Consider the following 23,040-nt stretch of genomic DNA (forward strand, 5'->3'; position numbering starts at 1 on the left):
GAGTCCACACAAACACACACGAGAAATTCCTCAAAATAGTTTCATGACTTATAAGATTTCTAAATAATCTGATTTGTTGGCATTATAGAGATATTCATCAGCTTTCAAGTACAATAAATGTAAAATCTTGAAAACTGATCAACATACATTACTTACTAAAATCTTATGTCCATGTTACATTCTGTAAGAATATTTATGTACATACCATTATCTATTTTCCTTTAATATCTGCACACTTTATGATGCAACTAACAATCAAAGACTAAACTGTAAAACCTAGAATATTATTAGTTCCTACCACTTGCATTCAGTTACCTAAACCTTCAAGCATTAATCTGAATGAAACTCCTACTAGAAATGCAGTATATTTATATTGCACAAATCATTCAACAAATATTTTGAACATCTTTGTACTTAAATATCTTAAAAAGACCTGCAGTACCATTCAACAGCATAATTTAGAATACAGTAGAAGTTGAATTAAACAGAACTCGGTATTTTTGGAATTGCCACTAATCAAAAGGGTTTACAAAAATCTCATTAAAAACTAATGCTGACAAATACTATAGTCCATTTCTTTTAGCGATGCATATTTGCACCGACTCGCAGCGGTGCCCTTTTAGCCCAGAAAAGTTTCCTGATCACTGATTGGTTAGAATTATCTCGTCCAACCAATCAGCGCTCAGGAAACTTTTCCGAGCTAAAAGGGCACCGCTGTGAGTCGGTGCAAATCTGCATCGCTAGAAGAAATTGACTATAGATTTGCAATATTAGCCAAGACATCTTTTGTGTAATTCAGTAGATGGTGCAGAAGTACATGAGTTATAAAATAATTCATTATCAGAAATACAATCAAAGGAAGGTCTATTGAAGTCTAAAAAGGTCATTACGTACCTGCTGCCGCCATGTGTTCTGATGTCCTAATGGGCTGGAAGCCAACAAAAGGAATTTGCATGGAGCATATGAGCCCCAAAATGTAGAAGGTCGTATAGGCAGTGTAGACACGATGCGAAAAACGCCCCATGAGCAATAAGGTAAAAATGTGCAGGGGAATGAGGTTGATGATGTACACATATCCACCCCATGCACTTACCATGTAGAAGTATGACAGAGATGCCATAGTTGCCCAGAAAAGACTTCCTGTCTTAACAGATTTCACCTAAAAATTCAAGACATAAAAGGTATGGATCATACACACATTACAAAGCCTCATAACAAAAAGGGATATTTTGTTAAAGAAAAAAATACTAATATATAATTATCAAACTGGAATCACTAAGTAATGACTTTACCACATTATACAAGTCAGCTCTGAATATTGCAGAAAATGAATCTTCATGAAAAATAACCATTTTTCTCATATTTTGTGTATATATACCACTACACAAGAAATTCTTCCGACACAATATAAGCAAAACAAAAAACCTAAACTGTCTCCATAATCACTACCCCAAATAAATACTATAGCTCTCCCCAGAGGCAAGACCCTACACACTTCATCAACTAGAACAGTATTACAAAGATAGATCTCTATTACATCTGATTCAGTACAAAATTAAAATTATTACTGTGTCACTACAAAATCCTGCACTGTATAAAGTTTTAAACATTTCTATCCATCAAAGAAAGAAAAGAAAAAATTGTTAACTTAATATTATGTCCCAAAAAAGGTTTAGTTTTAGAAAATAGAAGATAAATCTTTATGTAGCCTCATATCACTCCACTTGAATATACTGTACTACTCGGTACAGCCTTGAAATTACATGCATCCTCAACATATTTGTTCTCTGGGACCCTTATGAAAACATGTCAATCAACCATCCCATGTATTCTAAAAACTATACAGTACCGCAATGTAGTACAAAGAATAAATAGCTAACAACTACTTCACATATCAACTTCATAAATTCAAATGATGAGACACCTCATCTCTTCTCCTAAAATACATAAATTCAAACAATGAGACACCTCATCCCTTCTCTTAAAATACATAATAAACTATTGTACATACAAGTAGTATTTTTAGGCATATTCCTATTCAAAACTATCAACCACTTCTTGTAAATATATAAAAATGAAATGTTAAAAGGATAGAATAAATCTATTTTTTATTAAAGCAAAATATAAAATACTGTATTTCATGAAGAAAAAATAAAGTATAATACTGTACTGTGATATAAAAACCACAATACTCACCCATAAGAAATATGTGAACATGAGTGCAAATATAGCAATGCCTTCATTGTCATAACTTCCCGCAACTGATCGACTGATATAACCAGGCACCACAGCAATAAAGCAAGCTGCAAACAAACCAGCTCCCGCAGACCATATTTCTTTAGTTAAAAAGTATGTGGCAATTGCTGTCAGACCACTGTAATAGAAAACAACCATTATTTCAGCATAAAAAAAAAAAAAAATTCAAGTGATTTCTATTTTACTTAACCATACAGACCTGACTCCTTTTTAAATTGGGCAATTTCTTCTGCAGTGATGGAATAGCCATTTAATTGTTAAGAGTAAGTTAGCGACTAGTCCGTCAAGGAGAAAGCCCCACGTGTCACAGAATAGCCCCTTTGTAATTGGGCCTAGTACTGAGAAGGGTAGCTAAGGTGGGAAATTCAGTCCAAAGGGCTCAGGTTTGTATAGAAACAATATAAATTTTATTTTTAAAATCTTATTTGTTCCTATGTATATAGAAACCTTTGGCCTTTTAATAATCACAAATTTTTAAGAATAATTTGTATTTTTCATAATTATACAAACCCGAGTCCTTTTCAGGACCAAGTTGGTTAGCGATTTGTGTGCCATGAAGGTGACAACCTTTACACCAGACAAAACCAACTTGCTGTACTTGGCCAATATCTCAGGATTTGACAAATCCCAAGTTGTGGCAAACTAGGCGATCGCACCATACTATCATTTGACAAGGAAGCTAGGTACGTTGGAGCTTTCCATGGCAGCAGATTCAAGGGCTAAAAAGACTACTGTATGCTGTCAGCCTTGATCCTCTTCACAAGAAATACTGCAGTTAAAGAAGAAACTTCGAGATCAGCTGGAAGGGGAGATGGGTACAGTACGTAGAATTTCCTTTATCGAGAAAATGCGAGAGGCAGGATCTTACTTGACAGACTAGACCCCACTAGGTCCCGAGATCTGAGAATTAGCTCTGTTCAAAGGTGCATGAGAAAGTTCCAGCCACAGCAACTCGTGAGGTCCTCAATCCTTGAGGGGCGCCAAAATGCCAAACAATAGCCGTAAATCCCACTGATGCAGGATCCAAAGTAACCTCTCCCAGTTCACTGTACTAACAAAGGAGTGCAAGAATATGGACAAATGAACATTGTCTTACAGTTCTCCACTTCTCCTTGGACCAGACCAAAGTCAGCCATCACTGGAGTATTGAAAACCCAAGAATCCTCTTCCTTTGGAGAAGGTCTTAACAATCACCTTAAGTGACAGTGCTTTCCTAGCAAAGCAAATAGGATCAGGACTGGAAACAGAACAAAGTGTGTACCCAGAAGAGGCTGCAATGGGGCTCGATTGACAATCGGCCTCTCTTTTGGAAACAAGTGCCTTTAGCCCTCACACCCCCAGAGACTGACAAAATATAGCATACTTTAGTCTCTGTTGCACGTGATGATGAGCAGATGCACCGTCTAAGTACTGATTACCAGATGGTGAAGGACCTCATAACCAACCGCTCGTACGTGATACAACATCTAGGCACTTGTAAGAGCACAGAGTGGTTCTTGGTGGTCAGTTTTACTTGTTCCAGATTGCACATACTCATGGGAACTTCCAGTGAGCCAGGAGTCTCAAGGAGAAAGATCCACTGAAAATAGATCTCGCAGAGAATGATCATGGGGAAACGAAGGACTGTATTACCGATCACGCTCATATGAGGGAATGTATTGTCACTCGTAAAGCAATGAGACTGATTGCGGGTTCCTTTCAGCCCTAGTTCTCTATTGCGCATGTACAGTACAACCTCTCTTCCTACGGTACCAAAGTATCTTTCAAGCACGGGACTGAGGTATACCTCAATCACCCGAAAGAACTGAGAAAAGGGCAGTGCCCATGATCCTGACCAACGGCAAACCTACTTGTTCTAGTACAAGATTGAGTACAAATAACAAGAGTATAAACTTTTGTAAAGCATAGTCCTACAAAAGGATGATGATTTGTATTTGTGTAGGAACAAACAGGGAGACTTGCCCATTAGTGGGAGGAAATTCCCTAGAATTAAGGCTCTTATCTTTCCTGGACAGAGCAACCTTCCTGGTCCAGTATGGGAACAAGGAAGGTAACTCCAACAAACTTCTAACAGTTAATTATAGGGATGTGGAAGCTGTTATGCCCCAACCAGTACTGGCTTAAAAGGAAACAATCACTAGGACAGTGAAAACCCATCTCCCTAACAGGAAAATTTTATCAACAGTGTAAAACCAAGCACAGCAAGAAAAAGAGACTATGGGTTGCTGTGGCCTACTAGTAACATCTTTACCTGGTGATCACTAGACTTGGGTTTGGGTTTGAGTCCTGCTCAAACTCGTTAGTTCCTTTAGTGTCTGCAACCTCATCATTCTTGTGAGCTAAGGATGGTGGGTGTGGGAAGCCTACAGGTCTACCTGCCAAGTCATCAGCAGCCATTACCCTGATCCTAGCTTGGGTGGAAAGGCAGCTCCGGTGCTGATCATATGTATATATGGTCAGTCTCTAGGGCATTGTCCTGCTTGCCAGGGCAATGTCACTGTCCCCTGCCTCTGCCATTCCTGAGTTGCCTTTAAATGTTTGGTAAGACACTAACACATCCTTCCCTTGCCAGGAGAATGGAGAAGTTGCCCCGGGAGCACACACTAACATAAGAATCACCATCAAGAGATCACAGTCAGCACCAGGCGAGTCCACCAGATGAATAATTTTCCCTAACAGGTACAAGGTTATGGGTGCCAATCAGTCTGAATCAGGTAATTCTATCAAGAGGCAAGGTTACAACCACCAAGCGAGACAAGTTCCGTTCAAGTTCATCGTCTTCCTGATCGGAAGAGCAAGAACAACACTCCATAGGGAAAGGGACTGTTATAGGTCAGCCTTTCACAAAGGTACAGTATATAACAATTGGGGTTTCAAAGGTTTGTATCCTCTTAGGGAAAAAAATTCATTTCACCACATACACACCCTTGCTTGGGTATGTGTCTGCTTATAAGAGAGAGCAATCACCAAACTAAAAATCTGCATCAATTACAAATGAATGTAAGAAAAGAGCCAACAGTCGAAACAGCAGCATGGTAGTATGTCTAATCTTGGCAGCCAGACAAAAGTAGCTAGTCTGAGACAGGCAGGTGAGTGGGGCTTTCCCCTCACACCATCTGGTTTTAACCGACCACTTTACTAACAATTCATTCCAGCACTGCTGGAGACATATCCCCATCTCAAAGGATAAAAAGTTTGTAAACAGTGTAAGAACGAATTCATAAACTCCAAACTACTTTACAAAGTAAAGTACCATCAAATAATTAATACAAAACTAAGCAGCATCCCCATTCAAGAAAAACATGGTTTTCAAAACAAAAAAAATCCTCAATGAAGTACTTACCAAGCACTCCATGCAGTTAAGTAACATAGATAAAGCTAATGACAATGAATATCAACATTATGGAGATAAGATAATGCATATAACACACACAAAGCACTCTCATAAGGGTATACTTTCCCACACTGAATAAGTGTACTGAGTGTCCAATATTCCCCTCAAGCAAAATATTTCTTTAGTGAATTTGATGAATTAATTAACAGATTAAAATATACTTCAGAATTCGTTTTTTCATAGTGTAAGTATTTCAATGTGAATGCTGTACTGTAAAAGGCAACGTACCGATAGACCATCAACACCCTTCATTCATTTTTCTTGAGAGTATATTTCTATATAAATGTAAGGCAGTGTACTGGCAAACCCAGAAATACATTTAGAAACGATACTTTATTATTTCATTTCATTGTTTAATAGCTAAAGAAAAGAAACATTGAATAGACTCATTTTCACTGAATTAAAATGTTTTACTTGCATTGTATAATGAAGTATTAGATTTTTACATAAGTTTCAGAAACAAACTAGCAAAACTTCACTTGAATCTTCTTGCCAATGTAAACATCTGACATATTCACACAATACTTCAGCTTTCTTGGCAATCAGTTTTTAACTAAAATGAGCAACTGCCTTACTGGAAAGGGGATGTTTAATGAGTGCTTGAGAAAAATTATAACACAAAATCATGACCCTTATACTGATTTCTTTTTTATTGCCCAATTTAGGCCACACTTCCCTGTGGCTTATGGTTATCCCATTCATATGAATCTGGATACTTTTGTATTAAAAATGAGAAAAATCTATAACAAAGGAGTTATTTAATGTAAGTGCATTACAGTATATTGTCAATTTGATTTTCCACGTTAGTTTACAGGTAAAACTTGCATCTCTCCAAATTAGTAACTACAACTTATCTGAGGAAGTACGGATATATACATGGTAAATGATGCAAGGCATAAGGGAGTAGAAATCTTCCATCAATGAGAAGACTATTTTGTAAAATGGTTAAACAAGTGAAATGGAAAATTTTAACCCTTTTACCCCCAAAGGACATACTGGTATGTTTCACAAAACACATCCCTTTACCCCCATGGACGTACCAGTACGTCCTTGCAAAAAACTGCTATTTAAATTTTTTTTGCATATTTTTGATAATTTTTTGAGAAACTTCAGGCATTTTCCAAGAGAATGAGACCAACCTGACCTCTCTATGACAAAAATTAAGGCTGTTAGAGCAATTTAAAAATATATATACTGCAAAATGTGCTTGAAAAAAAAAAAAAAAACCCTGGGGGTTAAGGGTTGGAAATTTCCAAATAGCCTGGGGGTAAAAGAGTTAACTAAAAAACCATAATTGAATATCAGAATTTCTGCTAGACAGAAATACCTCTAAGGAAACTCCCTCAATGTACATACATTACTCAACCTCATGTAAGGTTACCCTCATTCTTATTAACACTTTATACGAGTTCTCTCTACTCCATGTCTCAATAGTTTAAGGATTATAGAAAAGGTCTTTCCCTAGAACTTTTAAGAATTAATTAAAACTGATAATTCAAATATAAAAACATAAAAAGAAACAAGATATAAATTGAATCCAAAAATCCTATTCAACTCACTGTGAAAAGGGGTACATGTACAAGCTAACTCTTGCTGTCCATCACAATGCCAACTGGTATTGATCATCATGAAAGCACTTAAAAAATATTAAAAGTCTTACCTGAATATTGGCGCTAAGAAGACACATATATCACGAATATGTACTGGGATGTTGAGAAGGTTGAGGACGTAATGGATACTTCCAGAGGTGACCATAAGGCCAGGGTATACTGTACCCCCTACTATTCTACCGAGTGGATACCAAGCTCGTTCATCAAACCAGTTGAGGAAATTGTAATAACCATTTTTGACCATATGTGCAGTGGCTCTGTAATTGAACCTGAAAAAAAATATAGAAATAAAAATACCTGTAACACTGTTTGTTTTAATTCTAAATTATTGTATTGAATTTAAACCTTAAATAGCACAAAATCAAGATAAATATCAGTTGGTCAACACTTTTTACATATTGGGCATTCCAACTGCTCCACCTGTCTTTATGAGCCCCAGCTCATTTATTGATTCTTTCAATCCTTAACTAGATAAGAGAATTGTTTTTAAAATTCAACTGCCTTCCAAATTTAAAAATAAAGTTCCGTCCTACAATACATGTATTATTCCCTTCAAATAACCTCAATTTCTAAACTAAAACAAATTATCAATGTCCTATTCAGAATACAGTACTCTTGAAAATTAGACGAATAACTTTACTTCAAATTGCCAGTTTCATCACGAAAGAAGCATTGTTAAATTGAGTGGTAGTGTAAAAAGTGTTCCCTCCCAGCTACTGCCATCTTGATTTCCCTTCAATTTTTACTATAAGCATTGGTTTAGAAAAATCATAGCCATTTTGAGTAAAGAGGGGGGGGGGGGGGGGGAAATAGGCAATAACATGAATTCCAGGTAAGTACAGGTATTGTAATAAATTTAATTCTAGAACATTTTATACTTCAATGATACTCCTGGAAGTATTAAAATTTTAATAACAATAACTAATAATAATAGTTATTAAAACTATTGTGACAGAGGCACACGAAAAGCTGTGGTCATTCAAAGTTGGCAGAAGCAATGCCAGTGCACTGAAACTCTGTTCCTGAAACCCCAACAGAAAAGGCTGCTCAAGCTCACCTTTAGGTGTTAATAAAGAAAAGAGCTTTGGAACTCAAACGTTTTCTTTTGAAATTTGGCCAAATTATGCGTAATTCACTGCTAAGGACCAAACAACATAAGAAATGGCCATATAATGCAATTTTCTTGCAATAGAGCAATTTTGCAAGCCAAAAATTCAATTTGAACAAATTTTATTTTTACATGGACTAAAAGAATAACAGAATGGGTCCCTGGAAATTGCAAACGAAACACGGGAAGCACGAAAAGGCAATGGATTCCCAAGCTCTCTGCCTGATCTGGAGTCAGTAATCTCACAGAGGGGCTGTAAAACAGTACCTCCTTGCTTGATGATATACCCCATTACGTAGAGCTGTTACTCACCAGCACTACCAAGTGGCCTATTGGACGGTGTTGGAATGCTCGCAGTGCAAAGAGTACTGCCTTCAGTCCAAGCAGGTTGATGTGCAGGCTCTTCTCTTCCATGGAACACTATCTTGCCGCAATCTGATTTATAAGCGAGTACCCCAGCTTTCCGTTGATACACCCTTAAAAAGTAGCATTTCAGGAGGGGGTCATTCCAAAGAAGTCCCCTTTATGAAGATCTTGCCCTTCACCCACCAGTCTAGGTCATTCCTTACTTACTGTTTTACTGGAACTAGATGGAACGAGGGATCATTTCCTGTTGACCACTAACACTACAGGCTCCACTAAAACAACTGCTGATGTAGAAACTCATTGGATTACCCTGGGACGAGAGGTGTCCCAGTAGTTGTTGCCAATGTCGAGGCCGTAGTTTATGCTAGCAAAGAGAGGTCTCGCTACTCGCCCTGAATCTGCTGACAATTGTCGGATGGTTAGACTCACCCTAATGATGTGTCAAACCCGCATCCCTAGGTGCTCCATCCTCTGCTTGGGGGTCAGACTGGACCTTTCTAAATTTACCACAATCCCCAGATTGGGAAAAAAGGAGAGAAGCTTATCTTGATGTTAAAGCCGTCTCCAAGAGGCTCAGCTAATTGTCTAGGTATCTTAGAAGATGTATCAATTTGGCATGAGCCAAAGCTGAGATGAGTGTGAACACTCAAGTGGCACTTGACAGTCCGAAGAACAAGACTGAACTGAAAGACCTTACCCTGAGGACAAAACGGAGGAACTTCCTCAAAGACTGATGAACTGATATCTGGAAACACGAGTATTTCGCATCCAGAAAAAGCATAATGTTGTTCCTCGTAATAGGATCTCATACGATGATCTCCATCTAAATTTTGAAAAGAGTTTGTACTGTACAAACTCGTCCAAGTTGGAAAGATCAATGACAGGTCTTCAGCCCAGTTGACTTTTCCACAAGAAACAGGTGATTTCAAAACCTTGGAGATATGTCCTGCACTATCAATAGTGTGCCTTTGTCCAGCATCTTGAAGTGGGAGATACATTTCTGAGGTCGGACAGTATAACAACCACATTATCAAAGTGCAAATGAGGGTAGGGTAAGAGCTAATGAATGGGAGGCCATATCCATCCGAAGAACGTTCACTGTCTAATCCTCTGCTCCGTAATACTGCCACTTTACCCATTGGCTCGACATGCATCCATACTTGTGATAACAGGAGGGAACTGCCTTCCCAACTGTCCTCTGGTTCCCCTCCTCCACTTCTGGCCTATCCAAAACAGGATTGAAAAGGATGAACAGAGTCCACAGATCTTCAGGAGGAGGAAACGGCCAGAGTAGTTGACCTTGTTCTGGAGGTTACGGACGACTTTTTTAAGGCTGACTTCAGTGAAGTTGTCTTTGCCTTCAGGGTTAAGACAAGGTCGCCAATTTCTTGAAAGGGACAGCTTGGTGGAAAAAGGAATCTTGGCTAGTCTTCTCCTACTTTTTCACCATTCCTTCTTCATTGGGGGAAAGAGTGCTAGGCTCTGATTAATCAGCACATTTCTTAGTGAAAGAACTTTCCGTTGTCCAGTCTGTCTTGTGAACTTTGCTGCTAATGTGTCCCTCAGCTTGAAAACAACTGGTCCACTGGTTAGCTGACTGATGGGCAAGGAAGGTGACTGCCTTCATCCCCCCACAGAACCAGGTCAGTAATCTTCTTATTCACAGGATTTGACAGATCCCTAGAAGAGACTAAAAAAGTTCCAATTCCTGGCCTGTGTTCCAACCAGGCATTTATCAGGAGGCTTGCAATAGCAGTAGCTACCTTACTGATACAGTAGATTGGATGCCAAAACGATAGTGGGCTGTACTTCCCTCTACCCCGACATCTTGTCAGAATCAGGCTGCGTTACATCTATCGGTAGATGTGAAGGAATGGACCTTTCTGGAAATTAAATTTCCTCAATCTGGAAAGTGCTGCAGGTAACACCTCCTTGAAGTGGCTCTCATGCAATGAGTAACTCCAGTTGGAGACGTGCATCTACGCTAGCTATTGCTTCCCTAGTCAGTTCTGATCAAGAAGTTCCAGTGTGGGACTCAAGCCTAGTGGGATATATTCTATTGGAGCTTTGGTTGCCTCTCCCAATGTGTTGACTTGTCTAATAAGTGCCCATACCTTCATGAACATCGATTCGGTCTCCGGGTTCTCTGCCTCCACCAGTGCAGGACCAGAATTGGGTGCAAATGGGTCAACTGCATTTAAGAACTACTTACCCCTAGGGAGGGGAAGGGAGGTTGAGGTTCCAATTTCTGTACTTCCTGGCTAGTCCCAGTATCAGAACTGGATGGTAGTCCGATGAAGTTCACATAGTTGCTATGGGGCTATCCTTTGAAGCCTTAGAGTTGCTTTTTGTCTCCACACTCCTTGGGTTACAGTGAATGCTTGTACCTCCAAAACAGCTCACGCGGTCACATTGGAAAGACCTGCAAACCTGATCTACCCATAGACTGTTTGTGCTCAGCAGATGAGGTACCCCTACAAAGGGTATAAGGGGACCTTGAGCTTATCCTCTCTCATTGCAAGGACAAGTCCTTCCCTTTAATAAGGGATGAGTATCTGTCTTGATCACTAAAAGAATACTTTGTAGAGTGAGGCTACTTCAGTCAGCGCTCCTTATATGGCAACCTTGAGTGTGGTGATTGCTCACTTGTGTGTGTGTGTGTCAACCTCTTGAATATCCATTTCTCTCTTACAGTGAATTTGTGCATATAGGTGACTTTACACGAGAAAGAGAGCACGCACTATGAGATCAGTAGTGTAAAGAATACTTTATGCCTGACTTACCAACCTAACTTGCATGTGGGGGAATCCTCCCCTGGTGCTTGAATGCTGAATGGTAAGTCCCCACAAACATACGAGCACTTACTACTGTAATAGGAGAATGTGTGAACTAATGAGCACTTATAGACAGGTACATGTTTATTAACAGATCGGACAGAGTGGTGATCATTAACTTGTATACCTCTATTGACTTCTTGATTCTCTCCCTCTCTCTTTTCCAGCAAATGTGTGCTCTCAAAAGGAAGAAGCATAAGGGTGACCTTACCGAGAATGATAGCACACTATAAGAGAGATCAATAACATGAAAAATTCTTTACGCATGACTTCCCAAGCTAACTTGCATTAGGGGAGGCCTCCCCTGAAGATTGCAAGGTGAATGGTAAGTGGGCAGTAAGCCACAAGTACTTACTAATATGACAAATTCAGAGATAATTTGTATTTTTCCTAACCATACAAACCTTAGCTATTTACATTGGGTTTACCTTTCGGCATAGCTGAAATGACGAGCCAATAGTTTTTAACGAGGGTTAACTACCCCCGCGCTAATTAGCGGGGGTAGGGGAAGGGGTAGCTTGCTACCGCTCCCCCCCCCCACACACCGGTGATTTGCTTCACTTCACTTAGAGGTAGGACTTGACTTGGGGGTCAGGGCTGGCGGGCAAATATGTGTAAATAGCTAAGGTTTGTATGGTTAGGAAAATTACAAATTATCTCCGAATTTGTCATTTGTTCCGTAACCGAAATACAAACCACGCTATTTACATTGGGTGACTTACCCCTTAGGAAGGGTGGAAAGTCCCCAGCCTTACTGACTTTGGCTTTACCCGGGGGCTCCGCCTCCCAGTGAGTAGCACTCGAGAAAAGGAGCCCCTGTACCTCACAAATTCCTTGCTTCGCTAGGAACGAGTGGCCTACATAAGTTGTGTGTGGAGGAAAGAGCGTGACTCGTCCTATGAAGTTGACCTTGAGACCTTTAGATAGGAATCCAGGATAGGACGTTCCCAATACCATCTCGTCAGGGTATGGGGGACGCGACAGTATTAAACTTAATACTAGGAGCACAAGGAAGCATGGGTTACCTGCAGAGGTCGAGGTCAGCTATGCGAAGACCAGGATGCTGCTTCCCCAAGAGAGGGGAGAATGAAGAAAGTAGTAGGGGTCAGACATACTCTTTCATTCACGCAGACTAAAACCGGGTAACAACGCCCTCAACCTACTGCTACTTGTCCATAAAGGAGCCTGAGGTTAGACCAGCTGTTGTGCAGCCACCACAGGGCCGATAGAAAACGTATCGAGGCTCCTGTGGGTCACGTCCTGCAGGTAGTGGGCTGTGAAGGTCGTCTGACGCTTCCAGACCCCAGCTTGAAGCACCTGCGTCACAGAGAAGTTTCTCTTGAAGGCCAGGGACGTAGCAACGCCCCTGACGTCATGTGCCCTAGGGCGACGTGACGGAGGAGGGTCTGGATTCAAGGGGTGATAGATAACCCATCGAATCCAAGCCGAGATGGTATTCTTGGTGACCCTCCTCTTCGTCCTGCCTGTGCTAACAAACAATGCTCGCACTTGAGGACGAACTGCAGCTGTTCTCTTCAAGTAATACCTCAGACTCCTCACTGGACATAGTAGCAGCTGGTCTGGGTCGCTTGTTACAGAACGGAGACTCGCGATCCTGAAAGAGTCGAATCGTGGATCCGGCACTCCAGGATTCTGAGTCTTGGCAACAAACTCAGGGACGAACCTGAACGTTACCTCCCCCCCTCCCCTTGAATGGGCGATGTCGTACGAGAGACCATGAAGTTCACTAACTCGCTTGGCCGAAGCCAAAGCGAGCAGGAAAGCCGTCTTCCAAGACAGGTGGCGATCAGAGGCCTGGCGTAATGGTTCGAAGGGAGGTCTCTTAAGAGCCCTGAGAACCCGAACCACGTTCCAAGGAGGAGGTCTCCCTTCCGACTAAGGGCAGGTAAGCTCATAGCTACGTATGAGTAGAGAGAGTTCCAGCGAGGAAGAAATGTCCGCACCTTTCAGCCTAAAAGCCAAGCTTAAGGCTGAGCGATAGCCTTTCACTGCTGAGACAGAAAGGCGCATTTCCTCCCGCAGATACACGAGGAACTCCGCTATTGCTGGAATAGTGGCATCGAGTGGAGAAATACCCCTCCCACGACACCAACCACAATAGACTCTCCACTTTGCCTGGTAAGACTCCTTCAGAGGACTTTCGCAGGTGCCGAGACATTCTCTCCGCAACCTGTTGCGAAAAGCCTCTCTCCGTGAGGAGATGCTGGACAGCCTCCAGGCGTGAAGCCGAAGCGAGGCCACGGCCTTGTGAGGGATGTTGGAGTGTGGTTGTCTGAGTAGCTCGTGTCGAGGGGGGTAGTTCTCTCAGGAGCTCTGTTAGGAGCTGCAGAAGGTCCAGGAACCATTCCGCGTGATGCCATAGCAGAGTCATCGAACAGTTGACCGATAGTCAGGTCCTGTTGAGCACCCTTCTCATCAGACAGAACGGTGGGAAGGCGTACACGTCGATGTTGTCCCACCGTTGTTGGAAAGCATCTTGCCAGAGTGCCTTGGGGTCCGGGACTGGGGAGCAGTACAGAGGCAGCTTGAAATTCAACGCTGTCGCAAACAGATACACGGTCGGGGAACCCCACAAAGTCAGGACTTTGTTGGCTATCTGAGGATCCAAAGACCACTCGGTACTCACTATCTGCGAAGCCCTGCTCAGACTGTCGGCGAGCACATTCCTCTTGCTAGGAATGAAGCGAGCTGATAGTGTTATCGAGTGAACTTCGGTCCACCTCAGAATCTCTACTGCAAGATGGGATAGCTGCTGCGAAAAAGTACCTCCCTGCTTGTTGATATAAGCCACTACCGTGGTGTTGTCGCTCATCACCACCACGGAGTGACCTGCCAGGGTCCGTTGGAACTGCTGAAGAGCCAGAAAAACGGCCTTCATCTCTAGCAGGTTGATGTGCAGGTACTTTTCCGATTCTGACCAAAGGCCTGAGGTCCTCTGGTTCAGAACGTGCGCCCCCCACCCTTCTTTTGACGCGTCCGAAAACAGAGTCAATTCCGGGGGGAGGATGAGAAGATCCAATCCCTTTCGCAGGTTCTCATCGACCAGCCACCACCGCAGGTCCGCCTGTTCCAAAGATCCTATCAGGACCTGTACGTCCGGGGAATCGGATCCTTGATTCCACCGGGACTTGAGCCGCCACTGCAGGGATCTCATCCTGAGGCGGCCGTTTGGAACCAGACGAGCCAGGGAGGACAGGTGACCTAAGAGACGCAACCACGACTGGGCGGGAAGCTCTTCTCGCCTGAGGAAGGGTTCCGCCACCCTCCTCAGCCTTGCTATCCTGTCGTCTGATGGAAAGGCTTTGTGGAGATTGGTGTCTAACAACATGCCTAGATAAACCTGTCGTTGGGACGGCTGCAGAGAGGACTTCTTGAGATTTACCACGATCCCCAGATCCTGGCAAAGACTCAGAAGCCTGTCTCGGTGTCGAAGAAGGGTCGACTCCGAGTCTGCTAGGATCAGCCAGTCGTCCTGATAACAAAGGACACGGATGCCGTTCCTGTGCGCCCAAGATGAAATCAGGGTGAACACTCTGGTGAACACCTGAGGTGCTGTGGAGAGACTGAAGCATAGCACCTTGAACTGGTAGGTCTTGCCGTCTAGGCTGAATCTCAAGTACTTCCTGGAAGACGGATGGATTGGGATCTGGAAGTACGCGTCCTTTAGATCCAGTGTGCACATGAAGTCTAGAGGTCTCACTGCAAGTCTGACCGTGTCCGCTGTCTCCATGCTGAACCGAGTTTGCTTGACAAACTTGTTCAGAGCCGAGAGGTCGATGACAGGTCTTCAGCCTCCAGACGCCTTCTTTACAAGAAAGAGTCGACTGAAGAAGCCGTCGACGACCTCCTGGAGAGCATCCTTCTTGAGCATGGTCTCGACTTCTGCCTGAAGGGTCAGCCCCTTTACCGATCCCATGGCATAGGAGCTCAACGACACTAGATTCGCTGTCAGGGGAGGTTGAGATGTTGTGAACGGGACGCGATAGCCTTGGCCGATCATGGAGATCGTCCAAGCATCGGCCCCATGTTGCTGCCACCTGTGCACGTAACTTCGAAGGCATCCCCCCACAGGTGGACACGCGGGGGGACTGCCACTCCTAGCGTTTGCGGCCACCCCCTCTAGAAGTCTTGCCTCTCCTGGAGGACTTACCGCCCCTCTTGTCCTTGGCAGGAAAGGGCTGGGGCTTAGACACCACCTTCTTAGCTGCCGGTGCCTGCTTTGGTGTCTTGCGAGGCTGCTGCTGCTGTTGCTGCGGAGCTGGAGGTTTATAGGGCCGAGATGTAAGGGCCCTTTGGAGGAGGGAGTCCTGGCTAGACTTCCTCCACCTCTCAGCTGTGCGTTCCATGTCCTGAGGCTCTAACAGATTCTCCCCAAGGAGGGAAGCATGCCTGAGCCTACAGACATCCACGGCGGGGACCTTCGGGTGGAACTTCTCGGTCACCGCATCACGCCGCTCCAACACCGAGTTGGCCCACAGGGTGGTAACCTGATGTGCCAGGAACTCGATGGAGCGGGTGCCCGAGAGGAGGAAGGTCTCCAGGGCCTTCCTATTGGCCTCCTTAGACAAATCCTCGGAGCGCAATAGGATGCCCAGAGACCTTAGCCATATATCCAGCCACGAAGTGGCCTGCATGGCGCACTTCGCGACCTTCTCATGGCTCAGGATCTCCGATGCCGAGAACGTCACCTACCGGGCGGAGAGCTTCTCGAGAGGAACTCCCCTAGCAAGCTCTTCTACTGAATGATGGAGGGGAAGAGCGAGGCTAGACTCCCCCAAGATCTCAAAATACTTCCTCTGCTGGAGACGAGGAGGTGGGAGGAGTTTGTTCCCGGCAGAGGAACGACTGGAGGAAGCGAGAGCCGCGAGTTGAGCATTGGCCCTGGCTCTGGCACTCTTCAACCCCTGGGACCAGGGCAGAGCCGCGCTGGCCTTGGGTGGCTTCTGAGTACCGTACACCTGGTCCAGGACAGTGTCCTTGCCTTCTCGGGGGACGATCACGGGGTCCATGACCCGTTGAGTTGCCTCATCAGGCTCAGGACCTGCCAGAAGGCATGCTCAGACTCTTGCTGGTCTCCTCCCTGCGGACTGGCAGCTAAGTCTCCCGTCCCCGGAATCTCTTCCTGGGGAGATGCGTGGACGTTCTCCCGGGGTGCAGCTGGTTCCTGACGAATCCTAGAAGAGGACTTCGGGATTGTCTTGGAGTCCTTGGGTTCCCTCCTGGGCGGGATACACGACCCCAACAAAGAGGTCTGGAAGGCGCCCTCCGCGCGAGACGATTCCCCTCCACGAGGAGATGACTCCCCCCTTGGTGCCGAGGGGGAGACCACTACCTCACTGAATTCTCCCGAGGACGGAAAAGCCTCGTCCTTGGGAGAAGGAGAAAAAGCCTGCGAAGGGGATGGAGCCTTCCTGACGGACCTCTCAGGAACCAACTTCTCCCTGGGAGAAGTCACCACGAAGTCCACTCCTCTCCTTCTCTTCAGCGGGGGCGAGGCAGCCGTTGGCTTGTGCCCTTGACCGGCGAGTGCCGGCTTCATAGCCTTCACTAACGCCCGCATCAGAGGACCAAACCAAGACTGCCGAGACACGGACACATAGTCCGAAATTCCCGCTGGAGGGAAGGGGATCGGGCGATCCTTCGGAGTGGACACCACTGGACCTGCCTGTAAAGAAAAGGGGGAAGAAAGTTGTTCTGACCTCTCTGATGGGTCTTCCCTATCCTGAACAAGAGTCCTGCGCTCAAGCGGAGGCGATCCTGATTGCGGTCTGGCGACACGCGTCCCTGCTGCTGTCGCGGGCTGCGGAACCCGACGCGAATGGGGGTCGTGCTGACGCTCGTGCGTAGGCGAAACTACGGAATCGCGAGGATGTTGAAGCGCGGGCGCGTAATCGCGCGGAGACAAACGAGCGCGGGAGCGATCACGTGGGCGAGCTGGTGAGTGAGCATGTTGGCGCGTTGGCGAGGGAACGCGTTTGCGCGTGGGCGAACGAGATCGCTCCGATGACCGCTGACGATGTTGACCAGGAGACCTGTAGCGCATGGGAGAGCGATGGCGAGCAGGCGATCGGTGGCGCGCTGGTGAAAGCTGGCGCGTAGGCGAGCGATGGCGCGTTGGCGAGCTGACAGAAGGCGACCCATGTCTCTCTAGATCCTCTGGGCGACATCGCGTCGGAGAGCGCTTGCGCGCAGGCGATAGGTCACGCGGGCGGTCTGGAGATCACTGATGTTCAGGTGATCGCTGAGGCGCTGGGGACCGTTGACGCGCAGGAGATCGCTGACGAGCAGGCGAATGTTGATGCGCCTGTGATCGCTGGCATGCTGGTCATCGCTGGCGAGCAGGAGGGCGACGCGTGGAATCCTGTGAGGGAGCTGCCGGCACGGTGCGCAGAGGCAAACGCTCACGAACGGGCTCAGGAACAGGAGGCGCGTGGGCGTACAGGCACTTTGGAAGTACGCGCTGGAGACCGCGAGCGTTGCTGCACTGGAAGAGGCTGACGAGCAGGATCGCGAGGGCGAGGAGAAGAGTCCTTGTCCACAACCTGAACCGAAGTTCTAGGTCGCGCAGGCGAGCGTGGGCGCACAGGGCGCGAGTCAGGAACTGGGAGCGCAGGTGCGCTCTGACGGACAGGAGATCTAGGGCGCTCAGGGGAACAATGGCGCACTGGGCGCTCAACAGGAACAACAGGATGAACGATGTCCTCAGAAGAGCGCTGGCGAGAAGAGGGGCGACGATCATCAGGAGAGCGCTGGCGAACAGGAGAACGCTGGCGATCAGGAGAACGCTGACGAGCAGGGGAGCGCCTGTGCGCTAACACTGCAGGAGGGCGCGCAGGGGAACCCTGACGCGCAAGGGAAGAACCCACACCGTGGGAAGCAACCCTTTGCCCCGAAGGGACCGTTGCCCGTCGGCTCATGAGGTCAGGCTGCTGGACGTCTGCACCAGAAGCGGAAGGTCTGGAAGGCGTAGGAGACCGATCCCCAGACAGGTCTAAGGAAGCTGGAGCTGCAGGCTGCTTACGGCAAGGAGAGTCCCCCTCGGAGAAAGGAGGAGAAGATTCAAAAAGGCGCCTCTTAGCACCCTTATAGGGAGACGGGAGGCCCTTGCGGCGCAGCGGACGGTGAGCCTTACGGCGAAGGCGGCCACGAGGGAGATCGTCAGGACCATCAGTCCTCCGAAGGGGAGTCTCAGTCAAAGCACTCCCCCGAGAGGGAGGCTTGGCAGCAGAAGAGCCCGCGGGACTCCCTTCCCCCTTTGAAGGATGTACGGAAGGGGGAGGAGAGCCTTCAGCACCATCATCCACAACAGGAACAGCAGAGGACTGACCCGACCCGTCGGAAGCCTCTGCCACTATCACCGGCGACTGCTTAACAGCAGCCCCCAACTGGACAAGGTCAATCAGGGCTTCCCTGGAGGGCAGGCCCTTAAGCCCCAAGGAAGCCCAAATCTGAAAAAGATCATCATGAGACAAGGAGTCATTAGCAACAACAACCTCCCCCGGAGGAGGAGGGGGAGCCGCCCCGCTATGGGAGGCTACGCCCTCTCCCCCAACCCAAGGTTGGGAAACAGAACTAGGGCCTGCGCTCCCACTCGGCGGTCTCTCCTTAGGAGCCGAATGAGGGGGAGCTTCGGAGGAGGTTTGGGCGGCGGAAGAAGAGTCCCGAGAGCCTTCCTCCTTCAAGGCAATCCCAGGAGGAGAACGGTCTCTCTTGGACTTCTTACGCCGACGGCCAAACCTCTCCCACTGGGAGGCAGACCACTCCCTGCACTCACTACAAGTGTTCTCTGTCACCCCGTCGGCCTCGACACTGCGGGCAGAGGGTGTGAGGATCCGTGTCCACCGCAGACATGAAAGTACCGCAAGGGCGACCGGCAATACCAGGGCACTTGCGCATGGTGAACATCTAAGGGTGAGGCCAACTTCAAACACACACACAAACTGGAAGGAAAAGCAAAAAAAAGATTAAGGCTGTCAACGAGGACGATAGACAGACATGTCTGTTCATCGCAGGAGCCAAAAGTGAAGTGAAGCAAATCACCGGTGTGTGGGGGGGGAGGGGTAGCAAGCTACCCTTTCCCCTACCCGCGCTAAATAGCGCGGGGTAGTTAACCCTCGTTAAAAACAATTGGCTCGTCATTTCAGCTACGCCGAAAAGTAAACCCAATGTAAATAGCGTGGTTTGTATTTCGGTTACGGAACAAAGGAGTGTTTTCGAACCGATGAACAGGTGACAGCTCGCAGACAGTTGCACATATGACAAGTTGTAAAAATACATAGTGTGCTTATGGGTTGCCGGGGTTTTTGGGAAGGGGAAACGTTTATAAAACAAGTGAAAACCTGGTATACATCACCCTATACAGATAATGTTCAGTATCCCATACTAATTGAAATATAAAAACATTCCCAAAGCGCTCAAAACGGCTAGGATTCTACCATTTCTTAAAGGAAATTCTGTGTTAGCAAGAAATTAATTCATCATACAATTACCTACTTTCAATAAAACCACAGTACACAAAATTTCCTAGTTTTGTTTCACAGTAAATAACAAAATTATTACATGAATAATTACACTAATTACCAACTTTAATTTTTAAAAAAATATATGCAGACATGTTCTATTTTCTTCATAACAATTTGTGGTTCTTAATTATAAAATCCTCTACAGATAAAAAAAAAAATATAAAAGATTACTTGATTTTTCCAATAAAAAGATAGATGCCAGAATTGTTCAAAACAAAAAAAAATGTGGAAAAATCAAATGTGCAATTGGAATAATGTCCAGACTCAAAGGTTACCCTTCATCCTAAATAGATGTTCAGCTGGACACAGGAATTCCTGACACATATCACTCAACAGATAATGTACCCTGTCACACCCTTACTGCAAAGCGAGTAACCAAACAGGTAGTGCAAGGAGAGATGGCACAAGTGGTTGGCAGGGCTAGACTCAGCAACTCGCTGTGCGGTAAGTGTGTGACATGGTGCACTTCCTCAGAGTCCAACAGTACCTAACATTACTTTAAAAGTGATTACAAGGGGTTCTATTATACAATATTACAAATGAGACAGAACTTTATTATTTGATGCGTAAAGAGAATCGAGGTGAGGAAGAGCACGGAAACCAAAGATGTGGCCAACCTTTTTTAAGCAGTTAGAAACTGGGGTTGTCAAACTTCCATGCGTGGGTAGAGTACCAAGACATGATTCTAAATTTAGTCGTGGTGTGACATGTGGTTGTCTTGGGGATAGAAATGGTAGCAAACTCTATCACAGTGTGTATGTACATTCACTTTACAAACTAGTGATTCAGGCATAAGTGGAGAAGATGATCTATGACATTGTTTACATGTTTAGTCAAAGTTTGAATTTTCAGGTGCCTCCAGCTTCATGTAATGATCTTTAGAAATGATAGTGTTGAACTAAATAAAATGCCACTGCCTGTGAGAACAACAATGTACAAAACAAATATCTTGAAAGATATTTTTGTGTGCTGTAGACAGTAACTAAAATCTCTAGAATCATGGTCTGTGATGTGTGAAAGCCCTATTGCATACATACTGTACTGTAGTATTTTTTTTTTTTTTCAAATTGTTACACTTTTATTGCCCTTTTTGACAATTTACCATGTGTCATGAGTAGTTTGTAGAGCAGCTGATGCACCTGGCTAACTAGTCCTTTTAGAGGTAACTGGGGAGGGGCATTAGTAGCTTCCAGATATTGACACACTGTCAAAATGGGAAAGGTTAAGTACGGGTACCACTAGTTAGGATATGACTCTTATACTGGGAAGTCTTTAGAAATAAGGAAACAAAATAACTAACACTAGTCACAGTAATTAAGGGGTTGCAAGAGGATTAACAACACTACCCAGTGAGTACACATCAACATGGGTACAGTTATTTAGGGGGCTTTAGGTTAGGCCATATCTATTTGGTCTAGTAAAATGGAATTGAACACCCCATTCTCTGTGCCTGAGCATACCTGTGTCTGTCAATCTATAAACACTGCCACATTATCATAATATAAACGTCAAGACAAACCAAAGTACTAAAAGTTTTTTTTTTTTCCTATTTTGCAAAAACTATTGTACATGAATCATTAAACTATACTTCCTTTAATATATTTATATGGAATAACAAAAAATCTTGCATTAACCACAAAATTTCGTTCAATCATTTATTTCTATTAATCATATCTTGTAATATAATACTGAAAGGTTTATAACAATCACTTTCATTATAAAACAATTGTAATTTACTCTAACTGATCATAGCTTAGAAATCATATAAATAATAGTCAACCACAAAAATTTTTACTATCATCTATGTTCTGTGAGAATTACCAGAATGACAGGATAGACTGACGCATAGCATGAGAAAGAGCTCCACCAGACTTTGATAATTTACGGGCGTTGTGAAACTTGACATATCAGTCACGTACTTTGATTAATTATTTTAGAAACACTGGGCAACTTAAACTATACATTTTTTGATGCAGTGCAGATAAGACGAAACAGGGTACCTGACAGCAAATATTCCTCCTATCCAATTGCAACCATGGCCCTGGCCCATATAAACCCTTGTTCTACAGATAATCATTGGAAAACCTACAAGAAAGGATATGACGATATTGGATTATTGGACATTTTCAAATATCATCAAACCTTACCAACCAGACCACACCAAGCTGTCGCACCAAATACGGGTTTGATTGAAAGTCCTGGCTTCAAAACCGCTAACCGAGTGATCTGTTCACAAATCTGCATTCGTATTCATACGATACTGGTAGCCATCACAATCAATAGAGGTTATGTCAATTGTCAGCAATGTCTTTTTGTTACAGATACGTCAGAAACGTTACATTATCCTTTGCTAAGAATTTCACCTAAAACAGCTGTGACAGCATACAGGTAGGACTTTACATAGACTTGAACTTCTCATAATGGTGTCAATGACCTTTTTAACCACAAGTAGATGGTCAACTCTATTGTAGTCCTTTAATAGTTTATATAAATCTAACTGGCTGATTGATTGTGGCTTGCTACTTGACCTAACCTATCAACATGCTGACACGAGATAAAGAGTAGGAAAAATTTGGAGTCCACTTACCATGGATCAAACTCATGAATGATGCTCTCGAAACGTATAACAGCGAAGAGTCTTGAGAGAAAACCGGCCATCCAGGCCAGTAGCAGCACCGTAAATACCAGGAGACTTTTCACTCCTACAGGACTCGACATCGCACTATTTGACTTCGCTTGCGTCCGACCCATGGTTGTGCTGTGTGAAACTACCTAAATGACTCTTGGACTACCATGCAGACGTGATATTCTCCGATTAACCGGGACAGGTGCTTGATTAAGCTATGACATAACACTATGGAAGTAAATAAATAAGCGGACTTGTTTAAAATTTGACGGAAGGGAAACTTAAAAGGGTGAAGGAGTTAAC

The 23,040-nt window shown here is 44.7% G+C and overlaps 1 protein-coding gene across 2 annotated transcripts in view; it reads right to left on the bottom strand.

The window, feature by feature from the left end:
- The window catches only part of Stt3B (catalytic subunit 3B of the oligosaccharyltransferase complex), a 42,096-nt gene that overhangs the window by 18,973 nt on the left and 83 nt on the right, over positions 1-23,040 (bottom strand). For both annotated transcript variants that reach the window (XM_068366443.1, XM_068366442.1), the window contains exons 1-4: positions 22,699-23,040; positions 7,311-7,529; positions 2,197-2,374; positions 895-1,159 (exon numbers count right to left, since the gene is read on the bottom strand). The exon at positions 22,699-23,040 is cut by the window's right edge and continues 83 nt beyond it. In XM_068366443.1, the coding sequence (XP_068222544.1) occupies positions 895-1,159; positions 2,197-2,374; positions 7,311-7,529; positions 22,699-22,862 (826 nt within the window). In that variant the 5' untranslated portion in view covers positions 22,863-23,040. The remainder of the gene's footprint in view (positions 1-894; positions 1,160-2,196; positions 2,375-7,310; positions 7,530-22,698) is intronic.

The sequence above is a fragment of the Palaemon carinicauda genome, chromosome 44, assembly GCF_036898095.1.
Source record: "Palaemon carinicauda isolate YSFRI2023 chromosome 44, ASM3689809v2, whole genome shotgun sequence".
Lineage (NCBI taxonomy): Eukaryota > Metazoa > Arthropoda > Malacostraca > Decapoda > Palaemonidae > Palaemon > Palaemon carinicauda.